The sequence below is a fragment of the Myotis yumanensis genome, unplaced genomic scaffold (assembly GCF_028538775.1).
Source record: "Myotis yumanensis isolate MYYU_CA2020_CCGP unplaced genomic scaffold, mMyoYum1.0.hap1 SCAF_3, whole genome shotgun sequence".
Classification (NCBI taxonomy): Eukaryota; Metazoa; Chordata; class Mammalia; order Chiroptera; family Vespertilionidae; genus Myotis; species Myotis yumanensis.
This window is the reverse complement of record NW_027223754.1, coordinates 191,511,937-191,529,290: the sequence shown is the minus strand read 5'-3', so window position 1 is coordinate 191,529,290 and position 17,354 is coordinate 191,511,937. Positions and strand designations below refer to the sequence as shown.

Genomic DNA, 17,354 nt, shown 5'->3' with positions numbered 1-17,354 from the left:
AAAAGAAAAAAAAGTCTTGTGTTTGTGTGTGTGTGTGTGTGTGTTCTGGCCAGGAAGCATTTTTTTTTTAAAATATATTTTATTGATTTTTTACAGAGAGGAAGGGAGAGAGACAGAGAGCCAGAAACATTGATGAGAGAAACACCGATCAGCTGCCTCCTGTACATCTCCCACTGGGGATGTGCCCGCAACCCAGGCACATGCCCCTGACCGGAATCGAACCTGGGACCCCCCAGTCCGCAGGCCGACGCTCTATCCACTGAGCCAAACCGGTTTCAGCGGCCAGGAAGCATTTTATTTTTCTCCAAGTTTAAGAGTTTTCACTGACAGAAAATCAACACTTTCATAAAACCTCTTCAGCTTCTGAATCTTGTTTTTGGCAAAGGTAACAACATATTTCTCTCTGATATGGACACCCAATCTGTGACAGTAGTTAGTTAGGTTATTAACGAAGGAAGAGGGCAAGTGGAATCGGACATGAAGCCTGATTAACTGGGAAGGGGCAGCTTCACTGACACCCTAGGGAGCAGCTGCATCCTCTGCCCTAGGCCAGCAGGTAGGAAAGGCTGGCTTTCCAATCTCCCCAGGGAGAGGGGTAAACAATGAGGGGGAAATTCCTCTGCTGAGGCAGATGCAGTAGGAGCCAAAATGGCAACTATAAAGGGGAAGAGTTTAGCCTGGGAATATCTGGGAGGTGGGTGGGGGGGGAGGGTGGGGGGGACGATAAAACAAAGGCACCAAACCCCAGAAGATCCAGGAAAGGGGTTAGATAGTTTGAAAGAAAGCATGCTCTCTCCCAAACCCAAGGAAATATAATCAAAGCTTAACAAAGGCCCAAGGTTCAGGGTCTCTCTCTCTCTGGGCAGGATGGGAACAGAGACTGTGCTGGACTCTGGATGCCTCGGATACTGGGTTAATGGCATAGCTGCTCTGGGTCCGGGCCCTCCTCCTGGGCTTGGTGGGGCGGCTTTGGCCCTGTGGTCCCAGAGGCTGGACTTCTCAGTGAGATGGAACTAAGCCACCTGGTCTTAGATAGGACACTGGGCATGGAGTCCTTTGTTTTCATTCCAATAAATCTTGCCACTATATCTCTAATCTTCCTATGTGTGAATCCCTGAAATGCTTTCCCTCACATACCATGGAAGACTCCTATTTCCTTTGGCAACAGTTCCACCCACAGTTGATGGATCAATCTTAACTTCCAATTTCAATATTCGGCTTTTACTTAGGAAGCTCTTCAGGGCCATGTTTTGATTCAGAATGAGTGGCTTCATCTAAAGGAGACTCAGAGGTCACTGTAGGGGGTGCTGCTCCATGGTAGACACTCATCATGGTAGAAATGGCAGAAATGACTCCTGGGGCATTGTCCTAGCAACCATTTTGAGCAGGCACATTGACCCAGGTTGGATGTGAGGGGAGAGAAAGCTCTCTTTGGAGGTCATGTCACTTTGGTTTTGCACTTTAACAGAACACTTTACGTTAGGGAGTCATAACTGAAGCAGCCATTTTGTGTTTCTTTGTGCTACTCTCAACAATTCCTTTCCTACCGGTTCCAGTTTATTCTGTTTGATGCAGCAGAATAAAGAGCAGTGGCAGGGTGACCTGCAGTACCATATTTCTGGGCAGGAGTCTCCCAAACTTGGCAAGACCTGACCACAGATGTTACTGATGCCTTTCACCTGCTGGGGGCTCCTGGCACTGCTGGGGAGGCCCTCTTCTCCTGGGCAGCCATAGGAACTCACATATTCTTACTGCTCCATACAGAATCCACATCTGAACTATATTGTAAAGTTTTTCAATTCTCCCAAGAGTGGTAAGTACCTAGTGTCCTTCCAGAACCATGGGTGATAAAAATACTGAAACATGCTTTAAGACAGTGGTTCTCAACCTGTGGGTCGTGACCCCTTTGGGGGTCGAACGACCCTTTCACAGGGGTCGCCTCTAAGACCATCGGGAAACACATATATAATTACATATTGTTTTTGTGATTAATCACTATGCTTTAATTATGTTCCATTTGTAACAATGAAAATACATCCTGCATATCAGATATTTACATGACGATTCATAACAGTAGCAAAATTACAGTTATGAAGTAGCAATGAAAATAATTTTATGGTTGGGGGTCACCACAACATGAGGAACTGTATTAAAGGGTCGCTGCATTAGGAAGGTTGAGAACCACTGCTTTAAGACATTACCACTTAATTATCACGTGCTAAGAAAGTCCATCTTAAAAATGTTGAAAGCAAAAAAACAGAAAGCTATGCTTTCAACTGGCTACTGAAACAAGAACAAAAACCACTTTCTCTTTCGAACTCAAATATCATGTGCATACCTGCGCACACAAATACACACACAGGAAAAAACAAAGGGAGAAAAAGAAAAAGGTAGTTAAAAAGTACTCAGAATGGAGTCATGAATATTCAAGATGATAGTGTTATGCTACTGTTAGGTTATCAGGTCACAATTTTATTTTCAAACCTGTCCCCATCAGAGTTATCAAATTATTTTATATCCCCTGTTTCAGTAATGTTTAGCGAGTATAAGATAGTATAATCAAATTTCATTTCTTTATTAGAGTGAATTTTAAACTTTACTCAGAAATGAAACTTAACTTGTGTGTGTGTGTGAGACCCTGATAAGTAACTTGTAACGCCCTGCATGTTAACTCCTACAAATAACTTGTAACTCCTGACCAACAACTCCTAGCATGTTAACTCCTGATAAGTAACTTGTAACCCCTGCGTGTGCATCCTGATAAGCCCAGAAGGCCACTGGAGCACACTGATATGAGACACTGAAGAAGCCTGTTATAGTAATAAGTTTAGTTAGCATAAAGTAAACTCCATTTTTGTATTAGCATAAGTTAGCATAAAGTAGACTCACTTTGTATTAGCATAAGTTAGCATAAGTAGACCCCATTTTATTCTTAGACCAAAACTTGTAAACAACTCCAAAAATAAGATGTATGTATGATTGATAAGCTTTGAACATGGTCACAACTTTCCTGCCTGAGTGTATACCTAGATAACAGGGCGGCACCCGTGTATGGCACCCGATAGGAGACACTGAAGACGCCCAGCTTCAAGGATTTAAGGAGAGCAAATCTGCTGTGGTTCAGACGCTTGTCTGCCCTCCACAGACAGGACGCTCTCATCCCCCCTGGAAACTGCCGAACTGGGAAACTGCCATTCCTGCTCTGCCTGAGCCCAAACTGCCAGAGGCGCCTCTCTTCGAGTCAAGAGACCGAGCTCCTTGCTGCAGCATATTTTGACGACCTCCGTGTGTCTCCTCTGTCAGAGAGTGTCTCTGGGTGGCCTGCCAAGGACTGAAACCCATCAGCTCTCTGGTAAATAAACCTGTGTGATTTCTTGCATTGTTTATCTCCTGTGTCTCTTTCTCTCTCTTCTTAGTTTTTGGTTAAGCTCGGCCATATTAATTAATAGTAAGTACCCTTTGACGTTTGTATTGGTATATCCAAATGAAACGCTCTGGGTCACCTGTGCATACATTCCTATAGATAATTGGAACATCCCCCCTCAGCAGTATAGATGCTGTATTATACATAAAAGGCAGAAAACTAAAGGGAAATAGCAGATGTCCCATAAACTGCTTCAAGAGTAGCATAGTGTTTGCTCTGACTGGGACACTCTGAGGGGAAAATAAGATGAGAACAGAGGAAAGAGCACAAAAGAATAGAAAGAAAGAAAATGTGATCAGAATAAGAAATGCAGCATTAAACTCTTTGGGGTTCTTCCAAATGAATAGCTCTGGTCAATTCTGTCATCACCCAAAACAAAATTATGCAAGGTAAAATACAGAAGAAAAGAACAAATTACAGAATTGTTGCTTCCATCTGAGGACAGAAAGAAGACTAAAAGTTTGTTAGGAAACTATATGCTACCTGTGTCATCACCAAAATATTCTAGTCATAAAACTAAGAGTGCATAATTATGAGACTATAGAGAGATTGCACTATCATGGTTGAGTGAAATTTACTTTTGTTGCTAAAGGAAAAATAGTCAAACAAAAATTTGAGTGGAAATATAAAACATTTGCATCACCAGAATATAACCCCTGATGTACCTTTGCAGTTCCTCCCCTATCTTTGGAATCAGCCAGCCATTAATCTACTATCAATGGAGATGAATTTTGCGGCTTTTAGAATTTTATGTAAATGGAACCACATAGTATGCACTCTTGAAAGCCGTTTTTTTTTGCTCAGTATAATGCCTTTGAGTTTCATCCACCTTGTTGCATAGAGCAACAGTTCATTCCTTTTATTGTTGAGTAATATTTCATTATGTGGATATATAATAATTTGTTTATCCATTACCCCATTGGGTTGTTTCCAATTTTTGGCTAACATTAATAAAACCAGCGTAAATATTTCTGTTAAAGTCTTTTTTTTTAAAATATATTTTATTGATTTTTTTACAGAAAGGAAGGGAGAGAGATACAGAGTTAGAAACATCGATGGGAGAGAAACATCGACCAGCTGCCTCCTGCACATCTCCCACGGGGGATGTGCCCGCAACCCAGGTACATGCCCTTGACCGGAATCGAACCCGGGACCTTTCAGTCCGCAGGCCGACGCTCTATCCACTGAGCCAAACCGGTTTTGGCTTCTGTTAAAGTCTTTCTGTAGACATTTGTTTTCAAATCTTTTGAGGAAATAGCTTGGAGTAGAATTGTTAGGTTATATAGAGGAATGTTTCTTTTTTGCTCCCCCTCTATTTTTGTGATTAACATGCAATCTGTGAGGTGATGGGTATGTCTATTACCTTGACTGAGGTGCTGGTATCATGGGTGTTTGCATATGTCCAAACTCATCAAATTGCACACGTTAAATATGTGCAGTTTTCTGTATATAAATTATATTCAAATAAAGCTGTGTTTAAAAAGGAAATATATGTTTAATTTCATAAACATATAACATTGTCCAAAGAGGATGTACCATTCCCATCATTAATGTAGAATAGCCCTAGTTGCTCCACATCAATAGCAATATTTGATATGGTAAGTCTTACATTTTAACTATTCAAGTAGTTATATAATGATATCTACATGTAGTTTAATTTGCACATTTTTAATAATCTGTTGAGCATTCTCATGGGCTTATGCCAATATATATATATACATATATATATTGTTGTGAAGTCTCTATTTAAATATTTTGTCAATTATTAGTATTATTTGTCATATATATATATATATATATATAGAGAGAGAGAGAGAGAGAGAGAGAGAGAGAGGTATATAATGAGTTGTAATCTATAATAACAGGGTAATATGCTAATTAGACCTGACATCTTCCGGACGTCATTCCAGATGTCCTTCCTGATGAAAACAGGACAGGAGGGAAGCCAGCCAGGGTCCCGGGTGCCAGAGGGAAGCTGGTGCCGGCAGCAGGAGGAAGGAAGGCCTACTCTTGCACAAATTTTCATGCATTGGGCCTCTAGTGTATAAATAATATAGAAACAATCATTTTGTCAGATACACGTATTACAGATATTTTCCACCATTTGCAGACAATCTTTTCATGGAATTTCATTAGAATACTTCTTTACTATTTTGCCCAGGTATATGTCAGTTTTCCTGATTTCTGCCATAAGATATCTTAGTGAGAACTAGATCATTTTGACATATCTCAGAACATGATATAGCTATTATAAAGAATAGACTCATTACATTAATGACATTATGCTAATTGTACCTGGTGAAGAATAAGCAGTAGAGTCTGTAACTTTAGTATGACATTTGTTCACCAACAAGGATATGACCTCATGGGACCAATTTGGCCTAATAGATCCTAAAATTTAAAATGTACAGCAGCATTCTATCATAAAATCAAAAGGAGCATATTGGAGGCTAGGCCTGAGCAATTCCAAAAAGGTACAGTAAACTGCATGAGCAGATGGCTCAAACTCCCATGGTATATTTCTGTATTAATTTTCTCTCTTCACCTGAACCATGTACATAGACTTGGTGCAGGAGAGGGAAAGGGTTCCATATGATCACATAGTGGAGAAGTAAAAAGAAAAGTTTTATCACTGAATGTGAAATGTGTGACTGCTAAAAATAGATTCCACATTGTGGTTCCATTCAGGGGGTTCCCTTGAAAGACAAGTGGAGTTAAATTAAATCTTTGAGTTAAACAGACATTTGGGTGATATATCTGGCTGTTCATCTAGCAGGAAAGATGAGTATCTAGCAATATAAACCTAAAATGACTCATATTCAGAGATTAATGGGTTCATTGGCTGGTCAAGAACTCAAAAAGAACAAAATTATAACATTAGTGACAAAGAGATTTGGGGGAGAAGTATGCATAGGGATTATTCAGAATGAACAGATTATTAAATTAATTCCTATGTAAATACCAATAATTTTTGATAACCAGAGTTGAGGAGGAGACTTTCACTAATCAACTAGACAGAATGGTATGTGGTGTGAGCATCAGGAAGCCTCTTTCTCCAGACACCCTGATGTTTGATCAATGGACTAATACAGAATGGCCATGCAACTGAAATGAGTCCTATGCATGGGATCAAGAAAGTTGTCTTCTACTACCCAAGGATGCCCTGGAACTGAGTGCCCGATGTGTCAAATGCAATGGCCAAATCTGTGTCCCAGATAAAATACCAATTCTGAGAGGGACAGCAGGCTGGCTTGGTGGCAGATTACATTGTGACTATTATGTTGAAGAGGGCAACAGTGGGTTTTAATAAGATATACTCTTAACCCAATAATGAATTTGACTTCCTGCCCACAGATCTACTGTCATACCACAAGGACTTCATAGTATGTTGGATTCATCTTCCTTGTATTCAATTTACCACTGCCTCTACACTGATCATTTCTTAGAGAGTCGCCTCAGACCATCATAGCCATACCTCTCTTAAGGATTTTGGACAATTATTTAAAATAACTGTTATGACAACTGATTGAATGTAGGCCTGATATTACCTTTCCTCGTGCCCTCATTGTATGCTCCTCACCGCTGGCCTGTGATTTACCAATCGCCACTAAAAAGTGCTAGTTTCCTCTGTGTATGCATGCACACCACTGACGTGTGGTAAAGATAGTAACCTTTAAAAGTTTTACTCTTATCTAGCCAAACACTAGCTTTGTTTGTTTGGTATTTATATATTTATTTCTCATTAGAATATAAAGATAGACAGTATGTTTGTCTTCTTCATTTTTTTTTCTAATATACTACACACTAATGACTGGTACATAGTAAGGGTCCAATAAATATTTATTAAAAAGAACAAAGCAAAATACCCACTTTTACTTTGCAGCATTAACTCAGAAATTAACATGTCTATCCATTTTCATTCACCAACACATCCTGTGTGGTCAGACTATTTTTGGACTTCCTTTTAGTCTTTGGTACATCGTGCTAGCAGGAATATCCATCCAAGGCTGAAACTATTCTCTATTTTCTTTTACTATTTTCTGGGTAATATCACATGAAAATATTTGAGGAGATGGAGACTGAAGATGGCTACATGAAGCTGAATTTCAAGGATCGCTTCAAATCCCGGCAGAGATCTAAAGGTAGGAATATTGTTATTTCTCACTAGGACTCCAGTTTAAAATTGCATTATTCTTGTAGGAAAACACTTATCTTTGAATAATTTTAAAGTATTAGAATTAACTATATTCTGGGATTTGTCTAATTTATGGTTGATCCCCAACCATAAAGTTATTTTTGTTGCTACTTCATAACTGTAATTTTGCTACTGTTATGAATCGTAATGTAAATATCTGATATGCAGGATGTATTTTCATTGTTACAAATTGAACACAATTAAAGCAGAGTGATTAATCACAAAAACAATGTGTAATTATATATGTGTTTTCCGACGGCCTTAGGCGACCTAAGAACAGTGATTTTATTACAACCTAGAACCGTGATTCTCAACCTTTTTCACCACACTCTTTTGTTACAACCTAGAATAGTGATTCTCAACCTTTTTCATCTCATGGCATGCATAAACCAGTTACTAAAATTCTGTGGCACACCAAAAAATGTTTTTTGTCATTTTTTAATTTGACAATCTAAGGGAAAAGAGGTAAGTTCCCTGACTAGTAAATAGTCAGATATTGCATATTTTAAAAATTCTTGTAGCACATCGGTTGAAAATCACTGACTTAGACCTATTTGTGAAATGTATGACTATGGTGATGAAATTAAGTGCATGTTTATTTATAAGCCAATACATATTGGGGAATAATTACCTAAGTACCAAATTACTTGACTTTTTCTTTGGCCACTAGCAAGGAAAATTGGCTAGAATGTTTCTAGATTGAAATAATATTCCCATAATTATGTTAAATAATATTCCAAATTCTCTGGAGGTTCCTCATTTATTCCTCTTTAAAGAGATAATTCCTGCCAACTCTGATCCAAAGTAGTACTACGCCAACGTTCTGTATACGCAGCATTGATTAGAGATCTACATTGCTTAGGCTGAAGCTGATTCCTGTCTGAAAATTCAAAACCAGGAATATATAATATATCCTATGTAAAGGTGAGATAACATGTGACTATTCCCACTACAGTGACTGCACCGTATCAGGACTTCAATAATGTTCCTTTCCTTCTTCTCTTTCCTACAGTGAGCCATTAAAATAAATAATACCCATAACATATATACACTTGGCACTGAACAATCCAAAAATGAAATTAAGAAAAAGAGTTCCATTTATAATAGCAATATACATACAGTACACAATCACATATTATATGTAATTTCTATTTTTCTATATGTAATATATGAAATATAGAATATGTATTATACATTATTTATATAGTATATACTACATAGTATCCTGTGTAATATAAAGAATATAAAGGATATAGTTATATTATTTATAATGTTATGTTACATATACAATAAAAATTTTATATAGTTATATTATATTTATATAGTAATATGTAATACACATAATACTATACATTATAAATTGTATATATTTATATAACATATAATTTAATAAATAATGCTAAGTTATAAAAAATATCACCAAACAATTAACAAAGACAGGAAAATGTGTTTAAAGTGAGTTATCACAAGAGTTCTAAAATTAATGAACAAACAAATCAACATTGCAGATTTTGCCTTGCATGTACATTATTATGGCATTTTGGTAGTATTTGGATGCATCGGGATCCTTATTTACCTGATGACAGTGATTGGCCTGAACTTTTCAAGTGAGTATGGGGTTTTTATTTATTTCTGCTATTTTAGTAGATAAACTGATCTTTAATGTTTCTTAATATCAAGACCAGCTCCACATTATAGTCCAAAATTGGTAAATTAAACTTTCTAGCCATATGTCATGTTACAAAATTATTTTAAATTTAATAAAAATTAAGAAACACTCAAATATAATTTAAGCATTTATTCTGCATCTTAAAAAAAAAACTTCCAGTGAAAAAGTTGACTTATTATGTGCTTATTCGTATTACTTCGAAAAACAATCATTTAAATGTATTAATGTGCTAGTTAAAACAAGGGGGGACTGTTTGAAAACCCTCTTAGGTGGACTTCTGCATCTCCCCGCACCCTTAAGTGGTATTCAATGTGTGTATTATGTGTTCAATCTTTTTTAAAACAACCAGACCAATGCATAGATGCATGGTTTCTGCAGTTTTCTAAATAATGCAACTAAGAAGCTGAAGACACGATATAATAAAATGGGAGTTTCTGGAATAAGAAGAAATAACAAAAAATAATATACAAAAAAGTAGGTATGAGGTTTAAGAATAGCCTCATCAATCTTGAGAAGGAAAAACACAAGTTGGAGGTATCACAATATGTAATATCAAACTATACTACAAGGCAAATGTAATTAAAACAGCCCGATACTAGCATAAGAAGAGGCATATAGACCAATGGAACAGAACAGAGAGCCCAGAAATAAACCCACTCTTTATGGTCAATTAATTTTTAACAAAGGTGGCAAGAGCATACATGGGAGTCAAGAAAGTCCCTTCAATAAATGCTGTTTGGAAATTGTGCAGAAAGATGCAAAAAATGAAACTAGACCATCAAATTACACCATACACAATAATAAATTAAAAATGGACGAAAGACTTAAATGTAAGCTGTGAAACCATAAAAAATTCTAGAAATTACACAGGCAGTAAATCTCAGACATCTCTCTTAGCAATATTGTTACCAATACATCTCCTAGGGCAAAGGAAACAAAGGGAAAAATAAACAAATTTGACTAAAAAGCTTCACCACCGCAAAAGAAACCATCAATAAAATGAAAAGAACCCCACTGTATGGGAGGACATATTTGCCAGTGATATATCTGGTAAGGGATTAATTTCCAAAATATACAAAGAATTTATACAACTTAACACCAGGAACTTTTCAAGTGAGTATGGATTATATTTTCAAATAATCCAATTAAAAAATGAGCAAAGATCCTGAATAGACACTTCTTCAAAGAGGACACACAGATGGCCAACAGACATGAAAAATTGCTCAATGTCACTAATCAGTAGAAAGATGTAAATTAAATCCACAATGAGATACAACCTCAAACCTGCCAGAATAGCTATCATTAATATATCAACAAACAACAAGTACTGGCCAGGATGTGGAGAACAGGAAACCTGGGTGGAGGTTGGCGAAGGGGGCGGGGCATCTATAATATTGTCAACATTTACAAAAAAGGAATGAATGCAATATTTAGAATTGTGATTAGCACTCAAAGGAATAAAAATAGATATGATTAAAAAATGGCTAATTCGGGCGAAGGAGAGAAGTAGAAGCCTAGTATAAGATAAGGACTTTCAGTTTTTATTTGTATGTCTTTTATCTTGTTAGTATTTTTATTCTCATATACCTAAATTGCTATTTATTAAGTGTTACTCATTGTATTTTTTCTTTGCCCTGAGTACAGATAAAAAAATGGATTTCTCACAGAATGTAAACATCAGCAGCCTAGCAGGTAATGTTTGTTTGTTGTTTGGTTGGTTTCGTCTGTAATGTGCTTCTCTATGTTTGAATCAAGAAATTTCAACCAACTGGTCATATAAATTTAGGCAAATTAAATATCAAGTTTTTTTAAAAAACTTTCAAATGGTGATATGATAACTATGTCATAGAATATCTAGCATAGTTTGAACCAGCTGTGATGGTTAATTTGGTGTGTAAACCTGACCTGGCCATGCATGTTATCCAATATTTGGTCTAACACTAGTCCAGATGTTGCTGTAAAAGTACCTTTTAGAAACACTAGCATTTAAATCAGTAGATTTTAGTAAAACAGATTATCCATCCTTTGCTAAATGATACCTAAATGTTATGTCTTCAAGGTGGCCGAAATTATGACTGGTAAAGTCAACATTTTTATGCCTTACAATGTGGTCACCTGCTAATTCTAGTAATCATCTGTCACCTTGAAAACCTATCACAATATTTTTTATTAAATTTCCTTTCCCCTTTTCACTCATCTACCCACCCCCTCCCTTTTGGTAACCATCCCTTTGGTCTGTTTCTATGAGTCTAGTTTTGTTTTATTTTGATTTTAGATTCTACGTATAAGTGAAACCATACAATATTGGACTTTCTCTGCCTGACTTATTTAACTTAGCATAATATCCTCTATATCCATTCATGTTGTCACAAATGGCAAGATTCCATTCTCTATAATTACTACATAATATTCCTTTGTATATACACACCACATATAAAGGCTTTGTTTTTGAAGTGGAAGTACAATTGAACATTAAGAGATAAGTTAATTTAGAGCAGTGGTTGCCAATGTGGGGCACATGCCCCCCAGGGGGGCAATTTAATTTTTAAGGGGGGCAATTCGAGAATGAGTTATTAACAGAGAAATTTTTGCATTTCTTATGGTTCTAGGAGCCTCATCTACAGTATATAAATATATATTGTGACATATTTATGCATTTCAGTTCTCTATTGTATGTTTTGAAACTTTATTTGCTATTTTTTCATATCACTTCATATTATTTTTTAATAATTTCTTAGTGATTTCTTCTTCAGTACTTCAACTGTCCTTTTGTTCTTTTATTTTTCTCTTTCATGGATGCCATGTTCTTTTGAAGCTTTTTTAGGCCAAGTTAAAGGCCTTTTAGACTTCCTCCATGTGAATAGGAGTTCACTTTTGAATAATAAGAATGATATGTCACGGGGCTGAGGGAGGATCAGGATTTTAGAGATGCTTAGGTGATGCATGGCCAAAAAAAAGGTTGGGAACCACTGATTTAGATTATGCAAATGAAGGGAAAACTATTGAAGGCTAAGGGAACAGTATAAAGGGAAAATCACAGGAGGATATATGTGTTCAATGCAATGGAGTAAGAAATGGTAGTGGTGAGTAATCTCAGAGAAATGAAGTGCCAGTTGTAAAGAAAACCTTGAGAGAAAGGAATTAGAATCAAATAATAGATGGGCTTAAACAACAGGCTTTTACTTTTTCTTTTTTTTTCTTTTTTTTATTTTTCGCTTAAAGTATTACAAAGGGTATTACATAAGTGTCCTTTTTTCCCCCCCGCCCTTGACAAGCCCCTGCCATCCCTTACCCCCCAGTGTCTTATGTCCATTAGTTATGGTTATATGGGTGCATACAAGTCCTTCGGTTGATCTCTTACTTCCCTCCCTCCTGTCCCCCAACCCTCCCTGGCCTTCCCACTGCAGTCCGACAATCAGTTTGAGGCAGCTCTGCCACTGTATTTATTATTGTTCAAAAGTTTGTAATGGTCTTAATTATCCATGAAAGAGTGAGATCATGTAGTATTTTTCCTTCATTGACTGGTTTGTTTCACTTAGCATAATGCTCTCCAGTTCCATGGAAGAGTGCTTTACTTTTTCAGTTAATAATAAACAATCAAAATATTATACATTTGTTTCTTCTAACTATAGAGGTCAGACTTTACAAGCTTTGCTCTTCCCAAACCCTGTCACCCAAAACCCTGCCCCCAGTACTGGAAAGACACAAATGACTGAATGAATCTCATTTTTATTCTACTAATAGAACTGCCTTTTAATCACAAAAGTGAATTGGTAAAGGTCTATTTTCCAAGTCGATCGCATTAGATACTATTCATACTTTCTCTATTAACTGTAGACTTTACTTAACTTTTTCTTCATACATTTTCTTTCAGGAAATAATTATATATGCCCAAATGACTGGCTGCTGAATGAAGGGAAGTGTTACAAGTTTTCAAGTTTTTCTAAAACTTGGAATGAGAGTCAGCGTGATTGTTCAAAGCTCCAGGCACATTTGCCCGTGATTCACAATTTGAAAGAGCTGGTGAGGAGGCAAAAACAGGGTCTAAGTGCCCAAGGAAAAATTCTAGGTGCAATTCTAAAAAGTGTGGGTGGTTTATGGTCATTGATTTGAACATCCATGAGCCCTAATATAATTACTATTGTTTATGATTTAAAAGCCACTATTATTTATGAAAGAAATGATTAGTTTCTTTATCAAGTACCTTACTCTGGCACATTACCGTACTCTATAGAAGGCATTGACATGTTTTTGAATAAATGAATGAATGAATGTACTGTTTTTGTCTCTAGGAATTCATACAGAAGAGTTTAAAACCTGGATTTCCTAGTTGGATTGGATTATACATTATATCCCCAGGAAAGCAATGGATGTGGATAAATGAACACCCACTTGTGGAACTACAAAAGTAAGTAGTGATTTGAACCAAAGGGATGGTGTAATGATGCTGTTTTATTTATAGAGAAGTATTTTTAATTAAGCTTTCTTGAGTTTCAAGATTTTTCTTTCTTCCTTCTTACCTGCCTTTTTTTAAAAAAATATTTTTCTCTCCTTTCTTCTTTCTGTCTCCCCCTTTTTTTGAGGGGAGGGAGAGAGGAATTAAATAATGTTGAGAAATATGGTAGAGTTAGAAATGCTTCTTGAATTGATATATGAAAGTGTAAATTTAAAATTCTGCCCTTAGAAAATTCTTCCAAACTTGTTAATATCAATTTGTTCATCTGTATGAAAAGAGAAACAAAGCTTTCCTCACAATGTTCTTGTGTGGACAACATAAGGTAACACATGGAAGAGTGCTTTAACATTCTTAAGTGTCATATACATTCACCGGTTCTCCTCTGCGCACTCATTTTCTTTGCACATTACACTATGAGAGCACCTGAGAGCTGGCAAGTTGCAGCAAAGCCATGGAGTCAGAGTTATTTCAGTCTGGATATTTATATATACTTCTGTTCTCCATCGTCTTTCATGAATATAAAACTAAGGCACCCAGTACTATTCACTTTTTTTGGACTTATTTTGAGTGTAATCTTTGAAAATATTAGTAAAAGATATGTAGGCTCATTTTACTTGAAAACTGACATATTGTTAGGGTAACACATCTTCTTTTAAAGCTTTAATTTAATTATTTAGCAAAAATGATGTGCAGATGGTTATAATGGTGTTTGGTTTTTATATTTTAAACAAGAATCAGTAGCTAAAAACATAGTTAAGAAAATAGCTTTCTCCAAAAATATTCTAACTGCACATTTTCCTAGTCCTGTTACACTATGGAAGTTAAAAAAGGAAGTTAACATTATCAAAACAGTTTTACTTAACTTTAAAAAGTCATTCTTTTTTTTCTATGTTACTGCTTTGTAACTCCCATTAATGTATTACGTCTTTACCAAAACTTCCATTGTAACATCCAATTACCTTTTTAAAAAATATATTTTATTGATTTTTTTACAGAGAGGAAGGGAGAGGGATAGAGAGTTTGAAACATCGATGAGAGAGAAACATCGATCAGCTGCCTCCTGCACACTCTTCACTGGGGATGTGCCCGCAACCAAGGTACATGCCCTTGATCTGAATCGAACCCGGGACCTTTGAGTCTGCATGCCGATGCTCTATCCACTGAGACAAACCGGTTAGGGCATCCAATTACCTTTTAAAGAACAGTATTTATGCTGCCGTGTGGAAAATTAATATATAGAAACAAAATTGAAACTGAAGTTCATTTAGAAGCCATGACCAGAGATATGGAAGAGGTAGGTACCAGTAGCCTGGATTAGAAGTGAATAAATATGAGGACTTATCTTGAGATAGAATATCCAGGACTTGCTGATATTCTTAAGGCGAGAATGGAGAGGGAAGGAAGAGACAGGGATGCCTCTAGTCTTTGAGTTTGAGGTTCAGGGCTGATACTATTCCAATAAGAGAGACATTCGGTTGGAGGTTCAAGGGTAGGGGAGAGCTTGGCCGACAAGCACATCAGGAGTGCCCAAATGCAGTCATTGGCAACATCTTGTCTGCTGAGGAGTTACCTGTACAAGTTTGGCTGGAGAAGACTTTAATAAATACAATCATCGTCATAAATAATATAAATTGTCTAAAGTCTGCCCTTTATCTCCTAGTTTTTCAGTGATTGGACCAACTGATAGCATGGGCTGTGCTGTCACAACAAGAAATCAAGTGTATTCTGAAGACTGTGGCTCCAAATTCAATGGCATTTGCCAGAGAGATGTTGTCTGAACAATAAAAGCAAATCTGTGCATTTAAATAAGAAAGTGGAAGAAATGTGTATGGATGTTAACAGCGGCTATCCATTTCTTTAGATAAATTTACTTCGTTTTCACTCAAATATAAAATTTTAAAATATTTTGTACATAAATAAAACTTCAAAATAAAAATATATATTAATTTATTTTTAGACAAGAAAACAGAATTCCGTATTGTTTTAATGTCTGAAAAATAATTAAATTTAATCTTTTTCTAATCCTGCCTAATCCCTCTGTGTGTTCTATTCCTTGATCTCTAACTCTTTCTGAGCATTTGGTAAGATAATAGACCAGGCACTTAGATACCGATATGCCATTTTTTTTCTTCATGGTGGGCCTTTACCCCAAGTTGCTATTTTCAATTTTATCAAAAAGAAATAAAACTTTCAGCTGGTAATAAAGTATTCAGATGTTGCAAGCATATAATTTTGTTTTATTCTCCTTTAATTAAATTTATTTTAAATATATTGAGAACTGTCTTATTCCCTTAGTTTTCTGACTGAAATTCTATAAAAAGTAAAGTTTCTAATTTTTCCTCTCATTTATTCAAAACACATTCATATTACAAAATAAATACCAAAGTTTGTGTCCACCTTATAAGTGAGGTAGTTATTTAAGTTCAAGAAGTTGTGTATAGTTAATTCTAAATCATCAGGAATTTATGCCCTATTAACTGTGACTCAAAGAAAAAAAAAGATGGATGAGTTACTCCAAATTGCTAAGCAATTAACAAAATTAACTTGTAACCATGAACCAACAATAAAAATAAAACCTATATTATGAACCAAATTTAACACATCTACCTGTAATGCCCAATATTGTCTAAAAATTACTATTTTCAAATTTTCTTGGTTGCAACATGATGCATAGATGTAATATGCCCATACTTGATTACATGCTGACATTTGCCAGGATTACTTAAAGCCATTTGCTTTTACATAAAAGGAATGATGGGTGGTGTTCATAAAAATCTCCTCTTATCATTTATCAGAAAATTTCAACTGCAATGAAGCAATTAAGCTCCATTAAAGATATTAAGAAAGGACATGTTTGTATGTGTTTACCCTATAACCTAGATATTCCCTTTTTCTCCAGAATCTCTATCACTCTATCTCTTTACTTACACTCACATTCCTTCTTGTGAGTGCACACAGATGATACTTACCTAGGCAGGAAAGTAAACTCAAGCCAATATAACAAACACAGACTTATTATAATTATTCAAATGTTCTGCTGGATTTGAATTTTATGACATACCCAGGCAGGTGTTATAAGCCCATCCTATTTCCTTGCTCTTACTTGGAAAATTAAATTTTTGTAAAAATCTATTGCTTGGTCACTTTTAATATCATTATTCTAGTTTATGTTCTATAGTCTAAGCTTTGTAATTCTAATGTGTAATTCTATCAGTGATTATTATTTATAGAGTTAGGATCCTTCTTGGTGGATTTTCCCTTGTTTTTAGTATAAAATCAAAGTTACTATGGTTAGTATCTATAATAATAAAAGCATAATATGCTAATTAGACTGGACAGCAGAATGACCTGCACATTATTTCAGACGTCCTTCCAGATGAAGCTGCAGTGGTGGGGGCCGAGGCAGAGGTGATTAGGGGCAATCAGGCAGGCAGGCAGAGGCAGTTAGGGGTGATCAGTTGGACATCCCCGAGGGGTCCCAGAATGCAAGAGGGTGCAGGCCAGCCTGAGGGACACTCCCCCCATGCACAAATTTCATGCACCGGGCCTCTAGTTTTATAATATTTACATATATAGAACACTTATATGTCTCTAACTTTTAAACTGTTAA

The 17,354-nt window shown here is 36.1% G+C and overlaps 1 protein-coding gene and 1 pseudogene across 1 annotated transcript; one reads left to right on the top strand and one right to left on the bottom strand.

Annotated features, from left to right (window-relative positions):
* Positions 1 to 294: 294 nt before the first annotated feature.
* On the bottom strand, positions 295 to 1,773 carry LOC139006501 (ATP synthase subunit O, mitochondrial pseudogene; annotated as a pseudogene).
* A 5,567-nt stretch (positions 1,774 to 7,340) lies between these two features.
* LOC139005682 (killer cell lectin-like receptor subfamily F member 2) lies at positions 7,341 to 15,579 on the top strand. Its single transcript, XM_070407891.1, has 6 exons — positions 7,341 to 7,566; positions 9,128 to 9,226; positions 10,933 to 10,980; positions 13,163 to 13,311; positions 13,581 to 13,696; positions 15,405 to 15,579. Exons 1-6 carry the CDS (start codon positions 7,479 to 7,481, stop codon positions 15,520 to 15,522), a joined length of 618 nt encoding a protein of 205 aa, XP_070263992.1. The 5' UTR covers positions 7,341 to 7,478; the 3' UTR covers positions 15,523 to 15,579.
* The last annotated feature ends 1,775 nt before the right edge of the window (positions 15,580 to 17,354 follow it).

Bases quoted from the DNA above. Each gene is read 5' to 3' on its own strand.
- LOC139005682 (XM_070407891.1), top strand. From the start codon at position 7,479: ATGAAAATATTTGAGGAGATGGAGACTGAAGATGGCTACATGAAGCTG. The intron at 7,567-9,127 runs GTAGGAATATTG...TCAACATTGCAG, and splicing joins ATCCCGGCAGAGATCTAAAG to ATTTTGCCTTGCATGTACAT. The intron at 13,697-15,404 runs GTAAGTAGTGAT...TTTATCTCCTAG, and splicing joins CCACTTGTGGAACTACAAAA to TTTTTCAGTGATTGGACCAA.